Raw genomic sequence first — 23,167 nt, 5'->3', positions numbered from 1 at the left:
ATAAATTCATGTTGTTTTTTGGCCTTTATTTGGTCTGTTTTTTTCAAGCAGTGTTTTCAGCATTTTGCGATGACCTTTACTTTGCTGCTATTTTTAAAGGCATTACTTGTTTCACTTGTTAAGAGGCCTCTTGTTTACGGCCACTGAACGCATGACTTGCATTCAGGCATTACAACTACGAGGATAAAAGGGTTTCGGGTGCACCCGCTGGTTCCTGTTTACTATTACCTGGCTGCGAAATGAGCCTTGACAGGCTGACGGGTCACTGACTCTAGTAATTGAGAAGATTTAGGTTGGTAGCGTTGCTTCTTATTTTGTTTTAGAGTTGTATTGCCAGGTAGAGGTGTAGATCTGTTGCTATATCTACATAATTTTAAAGGTTGCGCAGTACGTTTAGAGAAGAAATGTTTATGCAGGAACGTGCAATAGTTGTTTACAAAAATATAGTATTGCATTTTCTGTGTAATATGATATTTCATAAGACGTTTACGATGGTATATATTACGTTCATTATTTTTTAATTGTAAAACAGGTCGTTTGCCTAAAGAGTATACTTTGCTAGCCTTGCATTTAAATAAACCATGTTTCCGCTTTACTTCTATGGATTATTAGCAATAACGATTCCAATGAGTTTTGGTGAATCAGCCTCCACAGGAAGGAACAAAAGACAGGTAAAAATAGTTTAACTAAGTGGTCAGTAAACTATTTTAATGACGTAACAAAGTCCATTAAAATGAGTTTGTGACGTCATAGAGCAATTATTCTTAAAACATCTGTGAACTTTCAAATGATATGGACCTTAACCGAACCCGAATCTGTAAATCAGTGTTTCTTAACCTTTTTTACTTGGGGGCGCACCTAGAGACATTTGAAAATGTGGCGGCGCACCTTGCGAGCGAGGCGAGCGCCCATTTTTTGAGGTGTAGCTGTATTTCAGTTAAATAACAATTTTTTATTGTGTAGGCTTCATAGTTGTGCATATCTTTAAAGAGACTCCAGCCTTGAGACCAAAATAAAAACAACACCAACTTCGGAATAAAAGACCGTTGGTAATAAGGCGTAAATAGGACTAATACCTAATATAGTCGTAATAATAACGAAATTGGAATCAGGCCTAAATGACCAAAATAAGGCATGAACAACCTTTTATCTAATACTATCCATAACTGTCACTAACTCCCATAATATTTTCAACCCTAACCCAATTGCTAACACCACCAACTACCCCCGGCCCATATGAGCCCAAACAGAGGCAAAAAAACCGGCGGCAAAACAACGGCGCTAAATGTCGACAGCAAATGACCAATGCCAAACAGGTGTCCCTTAGTCATCCCATACCCTTTCCCTACAGCAGGGGTTCCAAACCTTTTACGTCACAACTTTCTATTTTGCATGACGTCACAACTTCTATTTTACAGAGTCAAGTTACGCCATATTCGAAATTTTATGAAAAAAATATGAATATTGAATGAAAAAATTGTTGATATTTTTTTAGATAAAAATAAAATTTTGTTTTATATACAAATTGTTTTTATTTTTTAGATATTTCAATAATGAGTTGCTAATTTTTTAATACGTCACGTAACTTATATTAAATGACTTACAATTCAAACATTATTCCCTATATTTATCGACCCACATTTTGAGATTTAACGCATATTATATTGTATCTGAACCTGAACTTTACGAACCGGTTTTGAAATAGCGATGGTTGAACCGGAGCTGAACCGGAACTTTTAAATTCCTCCGAATCGAAACCGGAACTGAACCGGATTCCGAAAAAATCCTTGAACCCGAACCGAACCTGAACCGAAAAAGTCAAACGGTTCGACTCCCTGGTTTTTGCATTTTACTTGCACATGGGAACGATGTTTGTTTCAAACAAGTAGAAACTTGCACTTCAGTGAATAGGCTAATGCTCAAACATGCTTGTCCAACAATATAGGCCAACTTTGTACTTATTGGTTTATTTATGAAATGACCTGTGTAGTTTTAGGGATTAATATATATTTTGCTTTTTAAGGTTGGCGTATGCGTCTTCAAAGACCATAGGTACAGGTCGGGTGAGCAATGGACTTTCGCGGTCTTGGGTAAAACATTTAGCTGTACCTGTAACAACGGAACTCCTTCATGTTCGTGGTCCAATTCTAAAGGTAATCAGTCTTGACACCGCTATAATACCTGGGTTATATAGCTCATACTGCTCTAAGGCAGTGCTCGGCAACCGGTGTGTCGGGAGACCATGTCATGTGGCCGCGACGTCACCGAAAATATGTTACTTGCATTTTTAAAGGAACTTTTTAAAAGTTAATTTAATCAAATTAACGCGCCTTACCTTCTATTGCCGAAAATATTAAAATATTTTTTAAATGACTCAACTACCAGAAGTTTAACATTTGTTTTCAAACTTTACACCAAAGTGAAAAAGGAAGATTAACCATATGCTCGAAACCAATGAAATATCATTGGAAATATATTTGGTATTTTGTGATTGTATAATTATTCTTGGCAACTGTTTCGAAAAATAAACTAGGCAAGCAAGTATAAAGAACCAATGCCAGGTTTCATTTATCGAATGCTATAAAAGCACTCTGTTCTTTAATCAGCTATTGCAAGAGGGTGCAATTTTTAGGACTTTGACCGATTTCAGAAATTTTTAAATGTAATATGTAAATTTTTGGCGCCTTCGTCACATTTTTTCTTAAATCGCTTTGTTTTTCTCTGGGCTGCGTTGAACATTTGCAGATGTTGTCTATTGTCTGTCGACATATGTTTCGTAGGTGTGCCGATGATCTGTGTTAGCTCTGTTGATGTGCCACAAGTGAAAAAAGGTTGCGAGGTACTGTTCTATAAGGTTCGGCAAAATCTCTGTTTTTAGTGGATCCTAGTAGTCGCGTATAGTGCTGCGGTTGACTGAGAAATAGCATATCTAGGCAGCATGTAATTTACCACGTAGCAATAAAAGATTTTTTAGCGGGAAATAATTCCAAGCTGTTGCTTAATTTTGGCTTCAATATTTGCGATACAAATTGACGCAGTCTTTAGGAAGAACCAACTTTCGTTAAAAATATTACTGCAGCTCTTTTTCAGGTGTTTTCTTTGATCTCTTATAATGACTCTCTATGGCCAGTGGTTCTTCTATTTTTATCGCGGACCCCTAACATTTTCTTTTACCTCGCGTGGACCATTGTAGGCAAAAAAATTTAAAAATGACGTCATAAATTGACGTCACAGTACGAAAGAATTCATAAATTTGCTGATTTGGTCCAAAAATGTAAAAGTGAAATGGATTCTAAATACATTCAGTGCAAACACAATTTGTTTTTAAATAAATTGTTTGTTTTTTTTGAAATTTGATTACTTCCTAAATATACACTAATATTTCAATTAGGCCTTTATGGACCCTTAAAACTAGTTCCCGTACCCCCAAGGGGTCCATGGACCCACCTTTAAGAACCCCTGCTCTATGGTAACGCTCTGGCTATTTCACTTCGTAGTTAGTCGTCGCTGTTACGACAGAAGTGTGCGCAGATACCGCACGACCAACGACGAGTGGGAAAGGCAAGTTAACGGCAAAACGCTGGATTGCAGGTGCGAGCAAAATGAAAGAAGCCGGAGAATGCAAATGGTTTGTTCGGGACAAAGTAAGTGCTTCGGTGGTCAGAGGTCATACTAAGCCCATTCTTACACTTTTAATCGTTTTACTATTTTGGGGCACCCGTTGCTACAAAAACACTTCTTTCGCAATTGCGCAATTAGTTAGGCTTGATATTGCGAATTAGACTTGATATTGCGATATTTATTGACAACATTGATGTTTATTATGTGCTAGATAGGCTTGATCGACATTCTGTTGTCTCGATGTTTTTGTTAATTGGTTAAGACTTAAAGGCGAAGATCGACTACAAACAAAAAAACAAGGATATAATAAATACTAGTTTCGAAATGTTCAGATCCTTGTTCCATTTTCCACCGTTAGTTTGGGTAATTTAATTTAATGTTGTCTTATATTTTAACGCGACGCTTACATTATTTTCATTAAACGTGGTAATTAGAGGTGATTTACTTTTTTTATTTTTTTAATGGGGTGAGTTTTTTCAGACCGTTGTCATCACAATGGCGCCTCCTACCGGCGCGGCGACGACTGGCAATCAAGTGACATCACGGGGCTTATTATGGATTGTCAATGCCTGGGTGCTGAGAAAATCTCATGTCGAGCCTCTGGTAAGACAAAAACAGAACGGCACACATAAAGCTGATGTGGTGTGGCTGGTGAGCCAATACGTGATCGGACTTATTAGCAGATAGTCACCACCTATGAACATTTAATCACACAATCGTGATTTGTGCTTTTGTGTACTACTATGTAAACTTTCACCTCGGCAGTGACTACTGAGGTGCCCCAACCTGAAAAAATACGTGATCGGATTTATTAGAAACATCCCCTATGAAAATTTAATATCGTGATTTGTGCAGTGTACTATTATGTAAAGTTTGTAAACTTTAACCCTCGGCAGTGACTACTGAGGTGCCCCAACCGGAAGCCAACGCCCAGTGGGTGGAGGACCACATTGTCTACGGACAGCAAGTTCTCAGACCGAAGATTGCCACTCTGCAGGCCTGCGACACTGGAACAAAGGTAAGTTAATTCGTTTTGCTAAGCGTCTGTAGCAGTAGTTCGCAAACTGTGTTCTGTGGACACACTTTTTGCAATAAATAAAAAGTAAGCTGTTGGTTATACAAAAAAGCTATTTTTATTACTTCACAGATTTTCAAAGCTGTCGAGAAACTTTTTTGTAATTTATGAAAAAAAGCTACTTGTATTACAAATAGACAACCATGGCATACAAAACTTGAATGTAAACTATCTATTAGTTAGATCAGAGTGGTCGAAGGTTGATGGCATCGGGGGCAACAATATTTTGTTAATATTATCTACTGGCCACATACAATAGGCTATACCAGGGATGTTCAACCTTTTAGCAGAATGGGCCGCATTGCCACTTTAAAAATTTCGATGCGCCGCAAAACCCATTAAATTAAAGGGGTTACGTTATAGGTTACGTCATATCGTGACGTCATAAAACTACTTAAGTGAATCTCGGCCTAATCGAGCAAAACGCGAAAAATTGAGTTTACATGCCATATGATGCCATGGTACGACACCTTTGGGCTGATATATTTCCTTAAAACGGTCCGCAAAAACACACATTAAGAAAAAACACACATCTTGCTTAACAAAGATGGGTAGTGCGCAAGTGTTTGGTGGATTTTGAAATACAACATTAGACTCCATTAGAGTCTCAGAAAATATATTTGATTAGGCGTACATCAAATACTGCGCGTTTTACACATTTTGATGATAGTCGACACAATTGTTTTAAATAAAGGCTACTGAAAGTGATAGTAAGAGGTGGGCCGCACGTAAACATTAGGCGGGCCGCAGGTTGGTCATCCCTGGGCTATACAATGCATTTACGGGCAACAGGGCACGATTTTCATTTGGTCGGGGCGAAAAATCTTTAAAAATGACGTCACAAAATTTTGTCCAAAAGTAACCCCAAAACACATATCATCCAAAAAAAACTGCTGTTATCCTCGAAGTTGTGCGCAAATATGCAAATGAAACTGTAAATGACTCGACAAAATCGTGCGCGCAAAGCGCGAAAAGTTTGTTGGCGATACACGAGATGTTTTGGGCAAAAGAGTTGTGAGAGTTATTGACCCGATAACTGTAAGGTTGAAAACATGTAAAACGTTCGCGGACTAAAAGAACAGTGCGTTGTTTATTTAAGTCAAAGAGATGCTGCATACCACGCTATCACTAAATTACAAAGACGTATTCGAGTCGTGCAAAAAAATTTGAACTATAGATTAATTTGGATGAAATTGCATCTTGGAAAGAGTCAGGACATTAGCGTAATTACACATTAAACCTGTATAAAAACTTTCTAGAACTTTGATATATTTTAGATATATTTTATCGTTTATATTGAACAGACCGAAAACATTTGCGTGCTGCAGGAAAAACGCAAATATATCATATAAGTTGGCAAAACAGTCATTTCAGTAAGTGTCATAGGACGCACATGCACCTTCCCTCGAAGACGGTCTAACAAAATAACACATGCACAATATTAGGACTTCTTTTCACCCTCTATACACAAATTGTTGAGCGAAGGGAACCCGTTTTTATTTATTAGTAACTCGCAAAACGTAATAGCCAAATAATTCCAACATGCTTGCTGTTCGTTCGTAACTTATATTTGTTTGATTAAACCTTCAACAGCTCGCATTACAATTATTCAACAGTGCTTCGTGGGTCACGACCAATGATGTCGCGGGCCACATGTGGACTTGGGTTTGGACCACCCTGAGTTAGATAACTGAAAATGGTATGAACCTATTTTCTTGCCTTTTTTAGGGATCAATGCCAATTTTTTATTCGACTCAATTGTTGTATAATGACGACATGTAGGCCTATTATAAAACAAGACGTCCACCTGTTGACTTGCAGTTAAGTTACTGTATTAGTCAGTGGTTCCCATACTTTTTTGGATCACACTAAAAAAAAAAACAGTTTCACGGCACATGTTTAACATAACAACAATAGAGTAGGGTACACTAAGCACGGATCTGTAATGTACTTTGATAATAAATTTCAAAGCCAAAAAGGTCGAGTAGATCGACATCATCTTGATAATAACGCGACAAACTATTGGTAAATGTCCCCAAATTATTAATTTGTAGTTAATAGTACGTATTCAAGTCTAAAATGCTTGCGTGTTTGCCTATTGGTACAACTGCTCTCTTTCCAAAAGTTACAAAAAGTTTTGCAGCACACTTAACAATATCTTAAGGCATACTATTGTGCCGCGGCACACTATTTTGAAATCACTGGTATTAGTGAATCAAAATCTTTGTTTAATTTGTAAAAAACATAATTTAAAACGCAACTTTGTTTTGCCCTAAGTGTACCTTTTTTGAATTTGTAAAGTGTTCTAATCACTTCTCTAAATTGTTGGTTAAAAAGCGTAGTGTCGACCAGCAAATGTGATTATGGTGCCAGGTGGTGAGTAGTGGATACACATGGAACCAAACTTCGGAGATCGGCGCCAACTCGGTCACAGTGAACCACTGCGTGTGCCGGGACGCCCTCATCATGTGCACGCCCTACACCGTGACGAGACGCCGGGGTGCGTATATGCTACGTCACAGAAAAGTTGTCCTTCATGCCATTGTGACGTCATTATACACGGGGCGCGTTTAGCGGCTGCATTAAATATTCGTTGTTGCGCAGCAATTTGTGAACTATTAACGTTGCTATGCGCACATCGATACGTTTAAAATTGCGCCACCTAAATTAGGGAAAGTTTTTAATATTATCACTTTCCGATGCAAAATATGTTTTCTCTAAATCAGCGGTCCTTAACAGGTGTTCATGGGAATCAAAGGGGGGCGTAAACCGTTTGTAGGGGGCCTGTAAAAGTTTTCCAGTTGTAGCATCATTATTAACATATTATATTAATAAACGTTAGTGCTTTATTTGTGTTCAGCTGGTTTTAATATTAGCTGAATTTTAACAAAAAGATTTAACAAAACGCAATATTTGTATTAATTGGCAAGTATTTATACCAATCCAGGAGTCTACCATCAATCAGCCTTTATGTAACTTTTTTCTGACAACTCAAATTGGATAAACGATTAAATTCGATTTTCGCGCTTCCATCACGTCTTTCCAATATCGCCATTGAATCCAATAGGATAAACATACTCTATATTTTTTCAACTGTTAACTTGTTTTTTCTACAATTCTGGGATAACAGTTATGTGGTCGGCCGCCTTAAAAAAATTTAGTTCAGGAAATTTATTACTAATTTGAAAAAGCGGAGCGGCAAGCGACCAATCCACTGCGTTATAGAGCATTAAGGAACGCAGTGCACAAACTCAACGAAAGTATATAGAGGATGTAACTTCATCGCTTTACGCGTTCGCAGAGCCTCATTGCGTCACAGAAGACGGAGCGATTCGATTGGTCGGCGAAACCTGGATCAGGACGCACAATTCCCACGACAACCTCAGGTGGAGATGTGAATGCCGTGCCCATGGCGACAGAAGGTGCAGCGATATTGGTGCGTTTCTATTTGGCTTTCGATCTGTGGTTTTTAAACGTATTCAGGCTGCGGCATCCTAAAATTCTAAAAGCAAATTTGCGGCGCACTTCTTACAAACCCATATAATTTTTAGGATACTTCACCCTGACTATACACGGCAATATAGTAAATAAATACCCTCATGTTTTCAGTTATCTCCTAAATAGAGTTTTTAATGTCTTGCATGCTTATAGCTGCTTGCCAATTTGTAATAAAAATAGGTTACTTTGCAAAATCACGAATAGTTTCGCCGCACACTATGGCACACTATTTAAGAAATACTACCCGTTATGCAAAATACTTTTTGATATTTTTCTGAAAGTCCTTAATCAAGTTTTGAAATTTATGTTAGATGGCCCCAAGTCAATTAACAAATAAAAACACTAGACCAGCGGTTCTCAACCAGTGGGCCACGGGAACATTTTGAGTGGGCCACAGACCAATTTAAAAAAGCTAGATTTACTAAAGAATTTAGTTAATTTATGTCACTATACTTACTTTACAGGAATAATGGCTGGGGGAGAAATTGAGAAGGAATGCAAATTTATTGTTCAGCAGCTAGTATCTCACTAATGCACGATTAAAGAAATCATCTGTTTTGAAACATGTTTTGCTGTTTTTTGTTCCAAACCTAGTTTATAGTTTGTATTTTTTCATAAACATTTATTGGGCCACAGTATTTTTGTGCAACGAAAATGGGCCACGAAAAAAAAGTTGAGAACCACTGCTTTTTTTAATAAAACCTCCATAGATTTTACTAAGCTTTTTTTAATAAAACCTCCATAGATTTACTAAGCTTGTTACCAGGGTATTGCGTGGACCCCCACCCGCCACCTAACGGAGCAATGTTGTGCGTGGCTGAAGGCAAAGCTGGAACAAAGCAGACCTTGTATTGCAAGCCCATGTGCGCTGTGGTAAGCATTTTATGTTATAAATAAAGCGCGGGTTTTTATTCTATACAGCCATAAGTTTCCCTTGTTTATCATTAACAGTAAGATTTACTTGTTCTTTGAATTTTGAATTTTACTTGCTGAGTCATCTCATGGGAAAACAATATAATCAATCGTTAGAATCCTGAACAAATATCTTCTCTAAATCAGGTAAAGTTTGTGTCAAACATTCAAGAAGCAGTCATTAGTTATAGGCTAAAATACCTTTTCTAAAAAAATGTTTTATAAAACTATTATCCGTTAAATACTTTAGGAAGGCTTAGCATAAGCGTGAATTTTTCAAAGAAAATTATATTTTCTTTTTAAATTCACTGTTCGGAACAGAAAATCAGATTATTACAGTTGAATTTTTATACTTTTATCAAAGCTCGAGTGTTTTTTACATCATTTATAAGGTATTATATGTATTTCCTATAATGACCCATTTTGCCTAATCGTCATACCTGTCCTATAACTAATTTTTCCAACGACTTCATTGACATCTATATACAGAGGGTTCCTGATTCACTAGCGTTGTACGCGTTGTACCTGCGTGCTTTCTAAACTTTGTAGTCTGTGACCTCTTTTAACTTATCAAAACCTTCATCGACCCTTTAACAAAGTTAAATAAAGGATTCATTGTAATTTGATTCAGCACACGTTTGATGAAGTATTGTTATTTAAGGGTTTTGCTTTTACGACTTTTTGTAACCTTGATTTAGCCTAACCGATGACCCCAAAACTCGTTGAGCGACCCGCACTTTGGGAAGCCCTGTCGATAGGCCTACACTTAACCAACCTGTTTATTGCCAAGGGATACGACTTCGTGAACACCAACAGATATTACCGTATTTGGGAAGTTTGCAACCATGTGACGTCACATCGTTGGTCGGGCGGATTTGCTGAAGACGCCTTGATGCTCGGAAGATGCCGACGTAAGTTGGATCTTGATTTAACGACCGTAAACAGGTTTTCCGTTCAGTTAGTAGCGAAAGTTTGACATTAAGTATCGGAATAATAAATATAAGTCATTAACTAGGTTAATAATTTAATAACGCATTTTGTATACCCCATTTGTGTACCCTCTAACGGCAGACGCGACTGTGTTGTAAACAAGTTAATTTGAAGTGTTTTAAACCCCGGCCAGGTCGTCCAAATCATGAGTTACATAAGTCAAATTCCAGTAGTGTCACACTATAAGAGAAAGTCAATTTGGAGTCAGGTCATTGACCTTAGATTAATAAAATAGGTAAACACGTCCGACTATGAGCTTTATCTAAAAATAATAATATAGCAATCAAATTGTTTATGCGCAAAAATTTAAATAAATGACTTTTTTAATAAAAAATATTAAATGAAAATACTTAATTTTAACTTAAGTTCGTTCACCCAATGACTAAGTCCAAGTCTAGTAATTTGTCCAAAAGACTCAAGTCAAGTCATGTTATTTAAAAAACAAAGACTTAGTGCATTAATTCAAGTCGTTGACTTAAGCCGTCACAATACTGGGACGCGACACTACATGTTTTTTAAAAAGAAGGTATAGCCATGTTAGTTTACCACAGCAACATTTTAGCCTAAATAGGGCAAGTGGTGATCTACCAAATTGACTGTTTTAAGAAACTAAACTTTGTTTGTTTGAAATTTACCTGAGTACTTTTTAAATCGCAATTTGCAAATTGTATACTTATCGACATGTCATGAAGCTTTAGGACAGGCGCAGCAAAGTTTTGGAAACGCGTAATTGCAATGCATTTGCCTTATGCCCCAAATGGTGCGAACAAACTTTTTGTTGTAGGACGTGAGCCCACCTCCACCCGAAGAGGTCGAAGATTTTTGTACTTGCCAACAAACGACTGCCGTGGATTGAACAGCGAGCAAATTCAAGAGGTAACTGCGGTACCCAAGCAATAAGGCCGAAATTGTAGTAATTTAAACGTCGAAATCAACCAAATTGAATAAGACCAAAGCACTCCAGAAGAAGATTTTAACAAACTATTGCCTAACGACACCCCAGCAACTTTACCATGCACTAATTTTCCAATTTAGTCATTTTACCACACCTTCTCGCCTTGTACTCCTAACCAAACAAATGAACATACGGTAATTCCAAACTCTATCGTCCCATACCTTACCCCTACGGTTTTAGATGTTACTAGACAAAATATCCCGTGTTGTCCGGGTTATATACGGTATTTGACAGCTTAACACCGTAAACTTAAAATAATTTTTTCGACTGGCGTTGTCCCAGCAATGTTAAGCATTAACTGTTACAAGAAGCACGATTATTTGCCAATCTACCTGTAATTTGCGCGATTAAACAAATTGTAAAAATTTTGCGTGGTTAAACAACATAGATCTTAATTAACGTATCACATATTACGTTCTAACATGACTGTGTAAGAGTGCTAAAGCCTCGTAATATAGCCGTTGGATGAAATGCAACTGTGCGAATTTAACATGTAACTAAAAAGTCATGTAAGCTTACTTAAGGCGTCACATCTTCGTTAGAGTTTTTTTTTTGTTTAAAGATTACCTACATGAAATGCTTCCCCATGATAAGATGACCACACTTTAAGAATACGACCCGTGTTAAAGCAAATTTTTTTTTTTTTAATAACTGGATTGGTAAAATATATCATTATCATCTGCGTTGTCGAAAAAAATAAATTCCTAAATCTTCTGTTAATTTTTTTCGCAAATCGCGAATATCTTTACCCATTGGCAGACAAATTTCGATAAAAAGGTTATTATAGCAGGGGTGGCCAACACGCGGCTTGCAAGCCGTATGCGGCTCTTACGTTCATGTTGCACTTATGATTTGGTTTCGATTTCCTTTGGTTAAGTTATGGATTATTGTCGGTTTCGACTCAGACTGTTTGCCTCATGTCATTGTATTTTTAGTAACACTTTTGAAACAAGAACACAAAAAATATGCCCAAATAATATTGATATACGACATTATATCGAGAAATGTGTATTTGTTTCTCCTTCTAAATTGAAATGTTGTCTATTTAACGAAATAAAGGTACTTTTTTCGCGTTTCGCGCGATCGCTTTGTGGAGCGGGTGATAAGAAATGAAGTGAGGCCCTTTCATTTTGTTTCATTTGTGTAAGGTGTGGCTCTTAACGGTTAACCAAGTAACAAATGCGGCTCTTGGTATCTGTTTGGTTGGCCACCCCTGGCCTATAGTATATATAGATTTAGATGTCACTTAGTCCTGTAGGTGTATGAGTTGTTCGGACTGTTTATTTTATTATTCGACCTGATTTACTGCAGGTGTTATTCGTCCGTAAATACTATTGCATATCAGGATACATTTCTGTCTTTAGTCTTAAGACTAATCTTTTGCTGTAGATATTATTGCTTTCTAGGTCTTATCCCTTATTGCGTGTTCCATATTTGAGCCTTTTTTGTTTACGAAAGACATAACCGTCAACCAGCCTTGTGCAATATACTAAGTTTTCAAACTATGTTGAATAGGCCTTTATTTTTTATATGTAGGCCTATTAGTTTGCTGAAACTTTCTAACCGCGGTTCTGTTTCGTTTTTAGATGAAGTTCGAATTTATTCAACTTCTTCAACAAAATAATCTGTGTCAAAGCAAGTGCCAGACTAAGTTCTTCAAATGCGGCATTCGGGGTTAAGGTGGAAGGTGATGAGGGAATTTTCACTTTTGTAGATAGTGCGTAAATGCCATTTTTTCTGGGGGGGTGGGGTCTACCTAATTTCATTTATATAACAAATCGTTAAGAAGTGTTAACTTACGTTTATACCTTCATGGATATTTACGGCAACATATTGTCACGCGTTTCTATTTTTTGACTACGCCATTATAATTCTGGATGCTAACAATTTGTAACAATAAACATAACGTGGTAAACGTCTGTATGCATATAAGGCCTGTTTGTTCTTGCATGGGGATGATTTTTAAAGATGTGCTGTTTAAAAAGTTGTAAATAAATACACATCATCTCGAAATATATTGGATTAAACTTTGGAATTTTTTAACGAAAACTTATTATCGTTATCTACAAAAACTGTATTTTTTTGCATGTTTTCCGGAGCTTTAAATTTCGTTTACAATCTGATATAACTTTGGGTGTATATTTTAATAACATTGTAACGACAAACATAAAAAAAAAACGAAAACTGTTGCAAACTTTTATTGTAGTAACTCACTAAAAAAATAACGTTTCCACGTAAACCAAATGAACATTAATAACCAGTTATGTGGGGTATACAGAAGTTTGGACTCGAGTTAGGCGGTGCTTTCATCAATGTTGTACTTCGTCTGAAGATTTTTCATTTGCCGATTGAAGAAGTTTCGGCGAATTTGCAAGCGTGGTGGATGCCTGTACGGGAACCAGGGTTAACGTACAGTGACTAATTTATACCGAATGCGCTTTGCTAACAGGTGGATGCTTCGATAAGTGGTAAACAATTTGTCCATTAGAAAAGTAAAATCAGCATTAGAGTATTTTAATATTATTGGTAGATAATGGGTTTAGTTATGTTAAAACGCCTGGCGGGTAACTTAAACATGGCTGCCTTTATTCTTGTAGCCTTGTGTTTGTTCTAGCTAGGACAATAGTTGAGTGACAATACTCTGATGCTACATGAGTCCAGTTTTGTAATCCTTAACATTCGAAAACATGTCCTCCAGTTAGATCAGTAGCTACTGATTACACAATGAATTAAACTTGTGAAACCGCATATCTACCATAAGAGTCATTCCCAGGTTTCATGAATGTTGACACTTAGATTGGCTCTCAACGATTTGTGCCCCCTGCTTACCTTCAGAAAACCGAATTAGGTTTACTGAACTTCACTGAATAAAAAACTATTGCAGTCGGCGATCAAACCAATCAAAACAGCTACTCAATTTTGGGTGTCGGCCCACAAGTTAAGAGAAACACTGGTTTATAGCCAAGTCAGGTCATTTACCTTTATAGGAGTATAGGACCTAAGTAAAGTGGATAAAAAACAGTCCCTTAAGTAAAAACCAAGTGTTGATCCGACCTCGGGTAGCTTGGAGTGAAGAAGTGAATGTAGAAGTACACTAGTCCGAAGATGGCACAGGACTCCGTGACGATGTGGACGCACCAGTAGCCGGTACTCGGTCCGTACGAGTAACCCGCGTAGTCCCTTCTCAATGCTTCCTGGTCCAGATACTTGGTCGCCCCCAGTCCGATGATCACCAGATCGCCGATACCCAGGAATGCTGCGAATTGTCACAAGCAGCCGATTTAGAATAGTTCATTTTTTTTTAAATCCAATAATTCGTTCGCGCAATAGTATATTTGTATCGTTAAGAATCTACTACTTTTAGTCGGGTTTTATTGCCCTTTTAGGCAGTGTGACATTTTGATCTTGATAATTTTGTTGCTTGGTTTTATTACACCAAAGCGTATTCTCCCTTTAAAACTAAAACGCCATTCGACAAGCTTGCATTCTTCGACATACCGGCGACGCATTTAGAAGTAAGATTAAATGTTTAGAGTAAAGTCACTGCCTTATGCCCATCTCCAATACGTCCAGTTTGACATTTATAAAGACTAAGTTTACAAAAAACAATTAGGATTAAATCTTACACGTTCTGTAAATAATAAAATTGCTCAATTTAACAAACATTTGCAAATATTCAACTCGTGCTAGATACGTTTCCAATTTAAAAGGTATTAAACGTAAGTTTTACGTTAGAACAGTGCACCTTCAGAGGGACTTACCGTTATCAGTTCATCAATCAACAAAGTATATCTTATAAGATGCAATTTAATGGCCCTATACGTAGAAGAAATAGCAAAGCCAATAATTCTATACGGACTTTGATATTCTTATTACATCCAACTAAAAAAACCTATAGTTTCACAAGAAAGGGGAATTGTAGAATTCTTGTTTAGCGGGTTAAAAATCGAGTGTTTGCAGAATTTATACTGAGTTGAAACCTGCACTCAACAGGCGGGCGAGTTTCTGCCAATTAACACTTACCCAGACAAAAATACACTCGCTAAAAATGTCGGCAGTTGCTTTTTTGTTCTAGCTATTTTTTTTATATTTTCGTGGTGAGTTTTTACCATGTTTAATGCGCTAGTTTATTGTTGTTCTAGTTAATTGGCAAGCGTGTTTCTTAAGCAATTTACTTATTAGTTGGGCTTCGGTATGTTGGCGTCTAACATGCCTGGTGCCTGGTCACAAATCAACAAATGAAGACAACCAATAGGTCTCATAATAACAACCGCTTTTCGATAAAGGCAATATATTGTTATATACTGGTAAACCAACGCAAAATCAGTTTAGATTAGGAATATTCTAAAGAATTTGAGATATGATTTCCAATACGGTCAATATTTTGGAAAACGAAAAAAAAAACGCTACCGAATTTTCGGTTTGGTATTAAACGTACTTGTCAGAAAGAAGAAGATGGCACAGTAGATGGGTTTGGCGAAGATTCGCATGCCGATGGGAGGGGGGTCGTACATCATCACCACAACCTGGCGCAGTATACAAGAATTGAAATTATATTAAACCAATGTGGTTACAGTATGAATGATGTCACTAAGACGAGAAACTCCCTTTAAGCTAGGACTTTCCAACCTTTTCTAGGTCGCATCCCACTTTCACTAACCTTTATTTTACCTTGCCACCAACTTTTAGTGACAATTGAGAGACGTAACCTTCAAGGCAAAGCCTACCTTAAATAGATGTTATCGATTCGCAAAAAACAAAATCCTTGATCAGTGTTTCCACTAAGATGCGCAACTGTACGATTGCGCAACCACATCCGACAAAATTGCACAGTAAAATTTGCCTTTTGTGCACTTACATTATTCTCAAATTAAAAACTAAAAAATATTTGTCCACAGAATTTTAAATTGTTTTTAAACAGTTTTACGTGCATACTTAGAATGCATGCGACGATTTATATTGGCCGTAATATTACCATGGCGGAAGCGGGTATAAAGGTGATGAAAGATCCAACCAGTAGGTAGTAGAAAAGACCCATCTGATTCCACCAGCAAAAGTTGATTCCATCCCCGCATTCCCCTTTAAGACATTCTTTCTCGATCTAAAAAAATGTAGTACGCAGTTTATTAAATGCACTAAGTCTAGTCTGCTTTGCATTTTATCAACTCAAACATATATATTATATGTATACAATTTTATGTAATAATACACTACTCTAATAAACATGACACCTTACTTTGAGAAAATTCAAGGTACTATGTGAGGTATATATATATAACCTATGCAGTGTTGCAAACAGGTCATTTTGAATTACCGAAGTCAAGTCATTTGTAAAACAACTTCAGTACAGGTCAGGCCTTTTTGAATAAATAACAATTTAAGATTTTAAGTCATAATTTTTAGCAAGTTAATTCCAAGTCAAGTCTCTGTCAGAACAATTAAACGTTTGACTATCAAATTAGTGAATTGTCATATTATTAAACAATAAACTCAATTAAAAATCAATGTACCGCAGTATATAGCAAGCAAATCGTTTTATCTGCAAAAATTAGAATTAAAAGACCCAGTTTTATAATCAAAATGTTTAATAAAAACACTTTATTTTAACCCAAATTTGACCACAAGATGTAAGTCAAGTCAATTCATTTAATGCTGAAAAGACTTAAGTCAAATCATGTCACACGAACCAGATGTGGCTCTTTTAATGGCAGCATCTCTGATCGATCGCAGATAAAGCCTGTCTTAGCACAAACGAAATATTTAAACTTTTTATATTAAAACAATTTGCCAAAACAGTGCATATGTGGCAATCATACTCAGAAAAACCAACCGTTATTTGGTCGATTTATTATGTTTTACTCAGACACTTCTGCAAATCAAAGTCACGGTCAACCTACGATCTCGTTTAACGCATGGAAGCCAAATTATGGCTCTTACGGTAAAAAATTAAACATTTGTAGCTTTTATAGCTCAATTAACCCTGTACAATACTATTGAATAACGATTTTTTGATCGACGAAAAAACAGAAAAGTGTTATGCCAAATGTTCCCAACCTTTTCAATTCTCTGGATCGTTTTGATGATTTAGATCAGGGGCGGGCAACATGCGGCCCGCGGGCCGGATGCGGCCCGCGATAGGATTTTGAGCGTCCCGCAGACAGCTTCCAGTTTTACATGATAATGTGGCCCGCGGTCACAGTCTAACGCAATCCCCAATTACCTTCTTACTACGTCAAATAACAGTGATTGTTTGTTATTCTTTAGTTTTTGTTTTGGGTTAAATTAGAGAACTCCAGCCATAACATCGAAATAAGAACAACTTCAACATCACACATTTCGGAAATAAAACTATAACACAGTACCGGTACGGAATAAGACCAAAATAGGACTAATATCAAATAGTCGTATAACCGTCCAAATCGGAATAAGTCATAAACCCGTCGGAATAAGACCTAAATGACCAGAATCAGGCCTATAAAACATTTTACCTAACCCCAACCTCACGTACATCACTTACTCCACTAATAACTTCAACCCTAACCCCACTCATTACCCACCAGCCACCAATAACCCCAAACAGGGCCAGAAAATCAGGTGCCAAAACAGGAGCTTCAAACCAGGGCGCCCAAAATTAAAAAAAAGCGGCCAATTCCATGGCCCCCATCATCCCATACCTTCTCCCCACAGTTTCAGGCGTGATTTTGATCATAGAGGCCCTATTCCAAAGAATTTAGGACTTATTTCGACAGATTGGTGCCTTATTTAGACGATGTAGTTATTATTCTGTCGTAGATATTATTGCGTGTTTGGCTTTATTATGTCGTTTTATGTCGTTATTGTTAATACCATGGTATGATTGATTTTTCTGCTTGTGTGTTCCAAATTTAGATTTATAGTTAACATCAATATTATTCCTATGATTTTGCCGATAAACGAATAGTTTAACAACGATTGGATGCCGAAGTACTTTTTCCAGTCAGCAATAAAAAAATCAGTTGTTTACAGGACAATGAAAGTGTTGCCATGTTTAAAGAGTAGAACATTAGCCGCCATTATGCGACGAAACATGTAGGCCTTGGCAGTACAATTAATATATCGATCAGGAATCCGGCCCGCCAAGTACTTCTGTTTCTCATATCAGGCCCGCCGACTGGAGAAGTTGCCCGCCCCTGATTTAGAATGAGGCTTCCGGAGCTTTTGTTTTTATAAACCAGTTCAAATCGCTACCTAAAGGGTGTTTAGTAGAAATGACACAAAAAATACTGTAGGCTAGTGGTTCCCAACCTTTTCGCTCGTACGCGACCACCTTCTCAGACTTCGAAAACTCATGCGACCCCTAATTCGGCGTAATAAAAACATATAATACTGGCTCAGTTTTAATCAAATTTAAATTGGCCTAATGTTCACATTTTGAGACGTATTGTTTATAAATTCACGCGATAAATATGCCCAACTAAAAGTACGGGTTCGCGTCATTGCGCGACTCATTTTTTTTTCTTTCGCGCCCATGTTTCGTTGCCACCAATATTTTTCGAGCGGCTGCTCTAGATTTTAATCTAAGCCTACATTTGCCAACTTATTATCCCAAACAATCGCAAAAAGACCAAAAAATGTCATCTCAAAAGTCTAACTCTAAACCTTTCCGAATATCAGATATTCAGGAAAAAGCTTTTAAACCTGTTTTTGTTAAAATAAAAAAAATCCAGTTAAACACATAAACTTACGTCAGTGAACTTCATGCAACCGACGCCGGGCATTAGATTGGGAGGAATGAGCTCACAGACTTGGTTGGGTAGAATCCCGATGGCTGTCATGTTTGACGTCTTGTTGGCGAAGTTTTCCAGTGCATCAGCGACTTCGGGTAATGCCAGAAACTCGTCTGATCGCGCCTGCATTTTATGAAGTGGTTTATTAGATTTAGAGAACAATAGAAACCATTGACAGGGAAAAATAGTTATTTTGTGCTCAATCACTCGTTATTTTTACAAGTAAAATACGAAAACTTTTTATAGTGTAAAATTAAAAGAAAAAAATGTATCTCTGAAGAGTTAATCAGGAAATCAGAGTCGTATAGCTAGGATAAAACCCGTGAAGGGCAAAGGAACCAGGGCAGGGGACACCTGGCCATAACCTCCCAAATTATGTTCTTCCAAATTGTATGTTTTGCCTATATCAACTATACGTAAATGCAAAAAAAATTCGCCAAACCGTGGTTATGTTTCAAATACGTCTTAGCCCATTTTGATACAATCGTTCAAGCCAAAGGTGTCATGCGTCCTATCGCACTCTAGAAAATTAAAGTTTTGGCAACATTAAAGAGTGTTTCAACCATTTTTTTCGCTGCGATCCAAATATTATGCGTAAGTAGCCTACATCAGCGAAGCTTTGGCGGCCAAATCTTCTTAACTGAACGTTTTGTAAGCGTAAACTGAACAAAACACAAATAAGAAAATAGCATTATTAAATCAAAATTTAATTAATCTGAACAAAAATACCTTTTTCGCTGGCAATTTCCTAAAAAAATTAAAGAAATCCTGCTGAAAACCAATCGTTATAAATATAACCACGTAAACTTCTAGTGGGTGACCCAAACAAATCACACGGCGACCAAAAAGTGGGTTCAAGTGCCCTCCAACCTATAACTTTACCAAAATAAAGGTACCGTACCGGTACTTTGTTCTTATCTGATTGTTACGTCTTTATAACGTAACTTTCTTATGTGATTTTGTGACGTCATCTCTAAAAAAGAAAAAGAAAAACGCAGCTTCTGTGTAACATAGCCAACCGAATTAAATATATATTTTAGAGATGTTAATTCTTAAATCATACATCCCTATGATTTACACCTTGGTCAACACATCTCCTTTAAAATCATCCGTCAGCAAAGCGTCGTCTTTGATGAATTTTTCAAAGAGAGGATTACAAATCATCCGTTTTTCTGTATCCGGCAACGAATAGTTAATAACTACGGGCCCATGTAACATCATCTCCTTTGGTATGTTGGCGACGTATTGACTGATGGAAAGCTCAGTGTTAATCACAATGACGATCCAGATCAAGAGCAGCTGAAATAAAGCGTCAGAGTGTTTAGGTAAAGGTAATATAAGCCTATTTGATGTCCGTAAGGGCCTAATGACCCTACTGAATGAGTACACTATAGTAATCAAGTATATATTTGAAGTAATATTTTTTTTGTTAATTCTATTCTGTGATAATTTTTTTAAATCTTTTAGGCAGGTCTTTACCGCTATACTCTTTTAATTAGCCTACTTTCAAGTTTCAAGTCATTGAGCTTTGGAGGCAGATATTGTTTAACAATGGCTCAAATCTTGCTTTTGCGTTTTAAATTTTTAAAAAGGTTTTTAAAAAATAGGATACCTTTTGGATTAAACGGTTTATGATACTTTACTTATTTATTTTACAATTCGTCTGGGTGGCGTTTTTGGCAGTTATTTTACACATTGTTTTTTCCTAAATTAAAATTATTATAAGAATTACTTTGGTGGTCGTCTAGAATCCTACCACATTTTGTCCGGAGGTTATATTGCTAACAGTATTTGGGTTAGGGAGCGCGTTATACTTTGGGTTTGGGGATTTCAAGTATTTTTATTTATTCAATAATATTTATTTCTACTTTGAAATTGTAATTTTGAAAACTAGTTTCGTTACAAAAAAAGGGGATGGATTGTAGACCAGGGCCATTGCTTCTTGTTTATAAGCTGTGCGAGCTATTACAATGATCCTAAAATAATTATTTGTACAACTTACCAGTACATAGGAACCAAACATGTCAATTTTGTGACGAAGTGGAACCTTTTTGACACTGGAGCCGCCAAAGATTGCGGCATCAACTTGAACCTTCCCCATCTTTCTTCGTTACTCACCTTTCCGCATCAACCGAAGCAAGATTTTTGCTTCCCGGTCAACTCAAAAGGTTTTATTTTAGACCTGCTTATCCATGTGACAAAGCAAGAACTTTTACCTGAATGATTTTAGCCTACTTTAAACCAAACAACACAATATTCTTTTTCCATTGTTACGTTTCTATAGCGTTTATATTGTCACAAGGTGGTGTTTGTGTTTACGTCCATCCGAATGACGTCATACAGCGAATGCCACGTCCTGTTTAAAAAACCCGGCGTGTGTTTTGATTTTAACGTATGTCCATAATAGACATTGCGAATTACTTTTAATTTTGTTTATATGCTTGTTGAAATAAGTGTAAACATTTGACGCCTTTGTAAATGATGCGGGTTGCTGCCAGAACAAGCTAGTACATCGTGAAAGGTTTATCATATGTTCTTACTTCCAGTTTCTGGTATTTTTTTAAACGATTTAATTCTTCCGTATAGTGATAGTTTAAGGTGCGGGTTAGCGTTTGCGTATGGGTGTATCAAGTATTATTATATTCATTATTTAATACTAATATTCCAGAACCCTCTCCAACCCAAACTCTTAACCAGCACCCTTACGCAAATAATGTGCGTTGTGGTAGGACTCTAGACCAGCGCCAAAATGCATCATATTGTGTTGTAGCCAAAGGCCCGAAGCCCCTGGGCTGAAGATATCACCGGTATGAAATTTAAGTTTTGCAGGGTCGTGAGATGAAAATTTAAACTGCTTTGTTTCGTATACCTGTAAGAGCGACTTGAAAGATTATCCTAGGTTATTTTTTTGTAAAATAACTGGAATGTATTTCCAATACAGATTCATTTAATCAAACCTAGGTAAAATAATAAACATGGTGAAAATCAAAGAAGTAAAAGTGACTGCAAACTATGCATGGAGTCCAGCCGAAAACCACCCTATCTACATTGCGGCTGGAACTGCAGCACAGCAGCTTGATGCAACATTTAGCTCTAACTCCAAATTAGAACTGTATGAAATTGATATGACAGATTCTGGGACTGCTACAAAATGTGTTGGCCACGTGGAGACATCCAACAGGTAAAAAAATCATTACTGTTGACGTCCTGTCTTATTTTTTACTCAAATCCATATTATTTTATAGTTTTTTTCGGTGAGTTTTAAACCCTTGGCAAACTTCATGTTCAGGAGGTTTCTGGAAAGTATTCATATTAGATCCCTGCTTTTTGTAATTTAACCTCAAGTTAAATTATTATTAAAGTTTTTTTGTTGCAATAGTCATACCAGCTTGCATGACAAGTCACTTTTCAATAGGATCTCGGGTGCCGACCGCCAAATTTTAAGAGGTGCACAAATTTGACAACCCACTGGGCACAATTCAACCTTGCTAAAATTCAGGTGCACATAAATTGTTTTTAAAAGTAACTTTGGTGTGCACCTCCCACAGAATACAAACTGGCTGCTATGCATGTCATTCACTCTGAAAATATGGCAGATCTTGACAAGATCTCTGTGAATGGCAAAAAAACCTGGGTGTCTGGGTGCATTAAAGTTTCAACAGTGCAGCCGGCCTATTAAACTTTTGGAAAAATCTGGTGCATTCTTTATGTATGGCGAATTGCTGCAAAGTCAAACAGACATACAGAAATATGATTGCCAATGTTTAGCAGTTGCTACAAGGCATAGTAATATTAATCAAAAAACACAATCAAAACCTTTGGCTAAGAACTACAATTACCAGAGGAGCTGTTTTGAATATGATTGCCAAATTGGTTTTATCAGCTTTGGATGTAATATTTCAAGCATGAACTACTGATTTAATAGCACTGAAAAAAGTATCTCCAAAATTTAGTTTTATTGCTCTCCGGAAGTTTTGTCTTAATAAGTTTGGATATTATTGTGACATTAAATGATTTATCTAATTTACCCAGGTTCCAGAAGGTTGTCTGGGGCAGTGGATATCCAGATAGTCCACACACAAGTGGTTTAATAGTTTGTGGAACAGATAAAGGTGGAATTGAGATATACAACCCAGATAAAATTTTGAACAATGAAGAAGATTGTCTTGTTCTTTCAACTTCTAAGCACAACGGACCAGTTGGTGCTTTGGACTTCAATCCTTTCCAGGTTGGTTCGCTATGATGTGTTTGTCGCATTATAGTTAAAGATTAATAGATGTAGTATAGACAGATAGTGTAATTATAAATGCTACCATCAGGAAGAAAAGGAGTTTACTAGGGCTTGTGAAG

General features: G+C 36.9%; 3 protein-coding genes across 3 annotated transcripts in view; 2 read left to right on the top strand and 1 right to left on the bottom strand.

The window, feature by feature from the left end:
• Window positions 1–531: 531 nt before the first annotated feature.
• Window positions 532–13,204, top strand: LOC146136117 (uncharacterized). The gene is made up of 11 exons (XM_083395685.1): window positions 532–671; window positions 2,024–2,153; window positions 3,498–3,644; window positions 4,102–4,224; window positions 4,518–4,639; window positions 7,070–7,196; window positions 7,998–8,132; window positions 8,961–9,067; window positions 9,897–10,017; window positions 10,881–10,972; window positions 12,638–13,204. Exons 1-11 carry the CDS (start codon window positions 582–584, stop codon window positions 12,728–12,730), a joined length of 1,287 nt encoding a protein of 428 aa, XP_083251811.1. The 5' UTR covers window positions 532–581; the 3' UTR covers window positions 12,731–13,204.
• Window positions 13,205–13,344: 140 nt separating this feature from the next.
• On the bottom strand, window positions 13,345–20,918 carry LOC146136116 (uncharacterized). Its single transcript, XM_083396161.1, has 7 exons — window positions 20,820–20,918; window positions 19,898–20,116; window positions 18,776–18,940; window positions 16,027–16,152; window positions 15,490–15,577; window positions 14,106–14,307; window positions 13,345–13,438 (listed from the first exon to the last, which is right to left on the bottom strand). The coding sequence occupies exons 1-7, from the start codon at window positions 20,916–20,918 to the stop codon at window positions 13,345–13,347; spliced, it is 993 nt and encodes a 330-aa protein (XP_083252287.1).
• An 846-nt stretch (window positions 20,919–21,764) lies between these two features.
• The window catches only part of LOC146136114 (protein transport protein Sec31A-like), a 29,681-nt gene continuing 28,278 nt past the window's right edge, over window positions 21,765–23,167 (top strand). Inside the window, exons 1-2 of the mRNA XM_083396160.1 lie at window positions 21,765–21,998; window positions 22,850–23,045. Coding sequence (XP_083252286.1) covers window positions 21,793–21,998; window positions 22,850–23,045 — 402 coding nt within the window. The 5' untranslated portion in view covers window positions 21,765–21,792. The remainder of the gene's footprint in view (window positions 21,999–22,849; window positions 23,046–23,167) is intronic.

Source organism: Ascidiella aspersa, chromosome 8, assembly GCF_963924565.1.
Source record: "Ascidiella aspersa chromosome 8, kaAscAspe10.2, whole genome shotgun sequence".
Taxonomy (NCBI): Eukaryota; Metazoa; Chordata; class Ascidiacea; order Phlebobranchia; family Ascidiidae; genus Ascidiella; species Ascidiella aspersa.
Note: the sequence above shows the minus strand (reverse complement) of the source record. Positions and strands in the feature narration are given on the sequence as shown.

Coding starts and splice junctions, on each gene's coding strand:
- LOC146136117 (XM_083395685.1), top strand. CDS start 582: ATGTTTCCGCTTTACTTCTATGGATTATTAGCAATAACGATTCCAATG. Junction 672..2,023: donor CAGGAAGGAACAAAAGACAG/GTAAAAATAGTT, acceptor TTGCTTTTTAAG/GTTGGCGTATGCGTCTTCAA. Junction 7,197..7,997: donor CACCGTGACGAGACGCCGGG/GTGCGTATATGC, acceptor ACGCGTTCGCAG/AGCCTCATTGCGTCACAGAA.
- LOC146136116 (XM_083396161.1), bottom strand. CDS start 20,918: ATGGGGAAGGTTCAAGTTGATGCCGCAATCTTTGGCGGCTCCAGTGTC. Junction 18,941..19,897: donor AAGGAGATGTGTTGACCAAG/GTGTAAATCATA, acceptor CATAAAATGCAG/GCGCGATCAGACGAGTTTCT. Junction 15,578..16,026: donor TTATACCCGCTTCCGCCATG/GTAATATTACGG, acceptor ATACTGCGCCAG/GTTGTGGTGATGATGTACGA.